General features: G+C 34.1%; 1 protein-coding gene across 2 annotated transcripts in view; it reads left to right on the top strand.

Annotated features, from left to right (window-relative positions):
- LOC117426388 (rho GTPase-activating protein 15-like) overlaps window positions 1–7,058 on the top strand; it is a 167,000-nt gene that overhangs the window by 20,288 nt on the left and 139,654 nt on the right. For both annotated transcript variants that reach the window (XM_034043908.3, XM_034043909.3), the window contains exons 6-7: window positions 981–1,068; window positions 4,290–4,379. In XM_034043908.3, coding sequence (XP_033899799.3) covers window positions 981–1,068; window positions 4,290–4,379 — 178 coding nt within the window. The remainder of the gene's footprint in view (window positions 1–980; window positions 1,069–4,289; window positions 4,380–7,058) is intronic.

The following is a 7,058-nucleotide window of genomic DNA, read 5'->3' on the forward strand; positions in this document are numbered from 1 at the left end:
CTTGTAAATGCAAGGTTACTCTGAATAATGTGCAAGTATATTACATGAGACACTAAAACAGGCCCAACAAAGTAGGCTATGAACCTAACAACAAATCTATCATACATTATTACTGGATATATAAGACACGTATTAGATTTTGAGAAAGTAAATTAATTTAGCGGGAAATATGCATACAGTTTTTAATATGTAAAGTATTTTTTTTTTTTTAACATATTTTCAAATTTTATTAAAATGATACAGAAACAATAGTTGTGACACATATTTAAAATGTATTTGGTTTGCTTACAATGTATTTATCTATTTTTTTATGTATTTATTTATTTTTTAATCTGATTAATTACATCTGACCAGTCTCAGATTTCTGGGATTTAGATATACGGTTTGGACTGATGTTTCAAGGGATAACAGGTTTTGTCTTATTTTTATTTAAGATGGTTTTAATGCTAAATTATATATTACATCTTATACCGTATATTCAAAGTAATTTCCTTCTCATTATAATTTAGATCTATTTTTTAATACTTTGCCCTGTATTCTACTATTTCTGTTTTGAAGAGCAATTTTTACCCTTCCAGCTTCCACATTCAGTTCTAGTTCTTTTTTGCCTTCCTGATGTTACTGTCTGTCTTATCTAGCTGAGAGGTTAAGATGTTATAATCTGTCCCCAATAGCCTTAATCTTTGACAGAGAGGGCTTTTTTGCATATCATACTTGCGTTAGCTGGTGTTCATCATAATCCTACCACCGAGCAAGGGGAGGTCATATTTGTCAAATTTAAAGCTTAATTTAATGTTTAATATGCATATGATTTTGAACCTCAAATCTTGCAAAGTATAGGGTAAACAAGTATGAAATTAAGTATCTTTTGAAAAAGTAATCATAAGTGTGATATGAATAAATATTGTTGGATCCTGTAGAGTGAGCCATATCTCTTAGTTAATATGTACATATCATTGTATTTATTTATTTTTCTGTAGAAAAAACTGGGCCTCAACCTGGGTTGTTCTAGATGGAAAGAAGCTGTTATTTTACAAAGAAAGCAAACAACAGGCTTTAACAAATTTGGTAGGTATTTTTGTTATTACAACATGTTGTGTTCTTTTAATATTTAATTCTAGTTGTATCTTCTGATATGCCACATTTGATTTCAGGGGTTAGCAGTATATTACAAAAGAGTAAAAAAAAAAAAAAAAACACAACATCATGAAGTTTCATTTAGTTTTCACTCAGTAACCAAACTGAATGCTCTCTTGGTTCACAGTTTTTGATCAAAGCAAGTAGACCACAGTTCCAACATCCAAGAAAATAACATTGTTAAATACAGGTTGATAATGTGTTAATTTCCATCCTTACAATCATATAATTATTGTGTAAGTGCTTGTTATCAGTATTAGTAAATGGTAACTACAGTGTAACTACGTGTAGTTAATGTACCTGCATTCTAAAGTGTATCCGATGTTCCATTACCTGCAGACTATACAAAAAAATAATAAAATAAATCTTCAGTAAATGACTGTATTTTGGAAGGCATCATTTCTAAACGTTACTCTTTAAACAGACACTCATACCATTCTTGGAATAAAACTACTCCTTTTAATCCTCAGGCACAGTTTGAAAGAAAAAAAAAAATCTGACAGACCTGGATATGCTCAAATAGAAAATAACCAAGTGAGGCAGCAAAACTCACCTTGTAGCTAAAAACAAAAAGCTCACCTCTGTAGGCTCAGAAGCAGGAAAAGCTAGCCTTGAAGCTATCTGTTATGACATTGTGATCAGAATGGGGCAGAGTCTGACAGTCCTTCCCTCTCACCCCCCTGCTGTGTGGAGCTGTCAGGGGTGGGTCAGACCTGCCAGGCTGTATCTGTATGACAGGCGGCTGGGAAGGTGCTCTCCAAGCAGGAGTCACAATCAATAACCTCTCTCAGATTGGACAATTGAGGACAATCTTTTATAGTTCTTGCCACTTTAGTTTCAGGGGAAATGTTGTCACCTATCAAAAAAGATATGGTCTCTGCAAAGCAAAAAAAAAAAAAAAAAAACTGTACATAACATTTACAACCAATTTGATCCTGGCAAAGTCATGTTTTCCTGCATGAAAGCAAGCAGGAGTTGACTTGCTTAGTGCCAGCTTATAAAGCTTGAAAATGTTTAGCTGGAAAGGATGTTATTCTGGGAAAACGGGTCTTGGTAAATGTACTGTTATAAACTGTAGAAATTGAGATCTATTACAAAGAACCACATATAACGGATTTCCAGAAAAAATAAAAAAATCTGTTTTTTAAAACCCATTTTCCTGGCACATGTATGAAGCCTTGCTGGAATAATTAGACTTCAGAACTGTGTAGCAGGTTTCCTTTTCTTGTAAAATGAGAGAATGTCAATGTACAACACAAACCACAGATCAATATATGGCATTTACAGTTTGATTTTCAAAGTGTTCTACAACTGACCCTAAAAATATGATGGATTGGATTGGAGGTTACTCACAGTAAACAAGCTGAGGTTGTTTTGTATGTATTTGGAAGTTTGTCAGTACAGTAATTGGCCAGCAATGTAATTAATTTTGAGAAGACAACAAGTCTCGTGGATTTCATACGACCACTACGCATAGCATTCCATGTATCATTATTATTAACCCCCAACCTTGAATGCATGCTGTTTAAAACAACATTAAGGGGGCTCATTTGAGTCAAACCATTCATATGCCCATCTCTGATAAAGGCAACCACAGGAAACAATCCTTCCTTGATCAGAATAGAAAATGGTAAGAGGTTCCTTGTTGATTTTAGTTCAAGCAAGAGGTCCTAATAGCATAAGGCTCTTCAACCTAGTCCATTGTTGGAGCCAGCCACCATGGATTCTGTTAGAACTTGCTAATTTTGGAAATTAGTATGTTATATCTGAACAAAGTAAGTAATCAGTGATCTAGAGAGAGGACTGACCAGTGCTTGATCTGCCACCCTTGGTGGTCTGCAAAGATAATCCTCTGTGGCTCTCAATCATGTAGCAGCCATCAGTCTTTGTGCCCCTCAGCAGTTTCCTATTGTTCTTATTCTCACTGTCATGTTGCTTACATAATTATGAATAATTATTAATTAATTCAGAAACTTGTCAATGTTACATTCACAAGGCTACATTCAGAAACTTGAAACTGGATTCAAATTTAAACAATTGTGCAATTAAGCATTCCGGTTCTAGTAAGTGCATGAATAGAAAATATTACACACTTGCTGTTTAAACATTCTTCTTGGCAGTCTTGTGTTGTAATTAGGTGTGAGCCGCATACAGGTATTCAAGATAAAAAATGCATCTCAATCTCTGTAGGGCCGAGAAACAGTAATTCAAACAGCAAATAGTCCAGGCATTACTTTTTGATGTGAATACAGTACATTCTAATTGTGGTAACCTGAAAGTAAATACTATTTTGAATATTATCTGAAATAACAATGTCAAGTAACAGCTGAAAATCCTTGTGTGCATGCTGTGTTTATATGAAAAAACATGTGTTTATATTGAAAAAGCTACATATTTTACAACCTTTTTCTAATGTTTATTTAAATTTAAAACATTCCTTCAACCTTCATCTAGCCAATGAAGTATACAAGCACAGTAATAAATCGCCTAACTGTTCAACAACACGTAATTCTAGGTGATTTATGTTAGGAATCATTTGAAATATATATTTAGAACAAGTTTAATAAAGCTAATATATAAGAAGTTTGATTTTAAAACATTGGTTATCTTAAACGCCAGAGATTTATTTATGAAGCCTGCTTCTTACATTTTGTGTTACAATAACCCAAAAGGTAGACAATCATTACTGCAATTCTGTTAAGATAAAGCAAAGAAAGAATTTCACAACAGTGCTCTACTGTTTGTTAAATTAAATGAGGTCTTCCCACAATAGCTTCTGCACTCTTTAATTCTTCAAGTCCAAGCAAAAGAAGAAAGGTAGAAAATCAAAACTTAGATTTTTAAACTTTAATCACAGAGACAATTAAGATTCACCCAAAGTAATTTGGAGCCTATGACTGCAATTCATTTGATCACCAAGGGATACACGTTATAGGGCACAGAGACTGTTTTAGAATATTTTACATGTGAAAAAAAATAAAATAAATTAAAGTAAAAGGATTTGTTTAAAACTATTCAGCATGAGATTGTTTCAGCTGTGACACTTGAATTCTCCCGTTTTAAAAACAATCTAAATAATCTGAATTGTATTTCTATTATATTTCTTGGGGATAGCCTATCTATACACAAATGCCATTTGTTCTTTCTTTCAGAAAACTGGATGCAAACCCGAGAGCGTAGATCTTTATGGTGCTCAAATCGAATGGACAACCGAGAAGTCAAGCCGAAAGAATGTATTCCAGGTAGGACAATCTGCACACAATCTGCACACTGTACCTGTAAGAAGTATTTTTTACAGCAGGGCCCAGAAGCTGCTGGCTGTTAAAGAAGGGGGCATTCAGAATGCTGGACAAATTGTCCTATCGTCGTGTTGTGTGGCATTCAGTGGTAGACATACTAAATCAAGAACCTCAAAAACAATTATAAAGTTTTCGTAATAGTGATGAGGAGGAACCTGCAAATATTGATTTATTTCAGCCGTTTATAAGTTAGCCATATATGCATACAATTCAGACTACATTCCATTACAGTGCTTGTTATCCAGCACATTGTTATTGCATACATTCAGATATCACATGGAAATAGGGGAGTAACTTATCTACAGTTGTGCTTTTTTGTTGTTGTTATAATGGCATTTAAGTGAAATTACAAGCCTCAAAATGTTGTGACTTATACAAGTTTTTATGGAGTCATCTAACATATATCTAATATGTTTTTAAAAATGATCAGGTCATTCCTTTTTGGATTTTTTTTTCCCCTCAGTAAACACTGGCTTTAATAAATATCGTTCAGGCAGAATGCTTAAACAAGGCACTGATCCAACTGACTGTGGTTGTCCTGTTTATTTATACTGATGCTAAGATTTAAAATGAGGTACGTCTCTTGGATACAGCGGAAGAAGAGTAAGCATTAGCCATTCAAACAAAAAAAAAACCGGTATGTTCAAAAGGAATTGCATGGGTTCTTTGTATTAGCAAAATGTAACCTTTTCAAAACTCTTTGTATAGTAATGTCCCGTTTCTGTTTTTAGACTCGAATGTTGTTTTTTTTTTTTAAACTGTATTATCTATCTTAATTGAGCCTTAAATAGTTTGTATGCATTTACTGTTTGCAAAAGGCTCTCAGTGATACTTAGTTAAATAGTTTTGTGGTTTATTGATAATAAGAAATAGTAACCTGATGATTGGCGTTTGTTTTCAATCCTGAAAATGTGCCGATGTTGTAATAGCAGGAAGTGCAGCTCTTACAAATAAAGTACATCCTGGTACTTCTGTAAATTACTACTGTTATACAACTTTTTTTTTAAGTTTAGTAAACTTGGAGGTAAACATTTTAAAATTGAAATAAAGGATTAGGTCTTTGTTTAGAATTTGGAATGTTTAATTCTGAGTTCACTGCACCTAAAAACAATTATTCGCTTCATCATCATATCTTGTGATGGAGTTCACAGTGAGTGGCTTGTTGAAGTTTTATTTTTATTTTTTTGAAGTGTCATGTTAGTATACAAATAGTGGACTACTTTTGAGTCAGTAGCATTTTTGAAAGCTTCTCTAGGCTTCCTATGCTCTTTGACTTGTGGTTGTATCCTAAGGGCCATGCCATCATGTACAAGGAGAAGTGTCGTAATGCTGTAGGGTTTTATGACTAGGAACCATGTCAGGGTCGGGGGGTCAGAAGTCCTAAAAGCAAACAGTAACCTAGTTACCAAAGCAATGTCCTTACCAAGAGTTCTAGAGGAAACGGTCCTTTTCTCTACATTTTGTTTCTTACAAATATTACATACCGGAATCCATTTTGGTATTAATGTAACACACTGCGTTGTAAGTGTCATATCGTGCTTGAGGTTTAGTAATTCTACGTTATGTAATGGAAAAACAGCTGAAAAGGATGAACTTGAGTTTGGCTAGGAATATGACTTTGATAAACATGAAGGACATTCTACAAGCCTCTCTTCCTTGATTCCTGAAATCACTGGTGTTTTATTACTGTAAATCACTTTTCCTGTTTGGTCTATTTAGATTTTGTTTCAGTCGCTATAGAAAATCAGATAACAAGTCTTGTCAAAAGTGGCTTGTCATAACAAATTAGAATTGGGTACTGACACACTGCATTATATAAATCTGAATCTGACATTGGCTGTCAAAAATACTTGGTAGTCTTACTATTTTCTCTTAGACTGCCCAGCGTCAGAATAAGTGTGAGTTTGTGTTTGTGTCTTTTTTTATGCGTTTGTTTATTCACATTTTAAAAAAAAAATTGCACTAGAAGCCCAATTCAGATAACATTTTTTAGCTGGAGGGAAACGTAGCAATTAATAGAGTGAATGTGCAGTAGTATTCAATTAACACATCAATGCTGTTGATGTTCTAATTCAGTCTGAATTAATATTACTCCAAATGCACTCAATCAATTGCATTGACTTACCAGTCCCCTTAGTTTCCCTCCAGCTCAAAACATAATTAAATTAGGTGATTACTGTGTTGAGTACACTATCTAGAATTGAAGTGTTACAGAACCGCATGCTGTTCACAAGATACAGTACTTTACCTTTGCTGTATCCCATGCTGTCCATATTTGTCAACATAGTTCTGACCACATAGGAGGCTGTGTGGTCCAGTGGTTAAAGAAAAGGGCTTGTAACCACGAGGTCCCCGGTTCAAATCCCACCTCAGCCACTGACTCACTGTGTGACCCTGAGCAAGTCACTTAACCTCCTTGTGCTACATCTTTTGGGTGAGATGTAGTTGTAAGTGACTCTGCAGCTGATGCATAGTCTCTGTAAGTCACCTTGGATAAAGACATCTGCTAAATAAACAAATAATAATAATTGTTTTGATATTTTTATTTAAACACACAGGTGGATAAACATAGGAATTAATTTTACTCAGGAACATTCATCAGAAGAGTTTTTTTCATCTGAA

Source organism: Acipenser ruthenus, chromosome 11 (assembly GCF_902713425.1).
Source record: "Acipenser ruthenus chromosome 11, fAciRut3.2 maternal haplotype, whole genome shotgun sequence".
Classification (NCBI taxonomy): Eukaryota; Metazoa; Chordata; class Actinopteri; order Acipenseriformes; family Acipenseridae; genus Acipenser; species Acipenser ruthenus.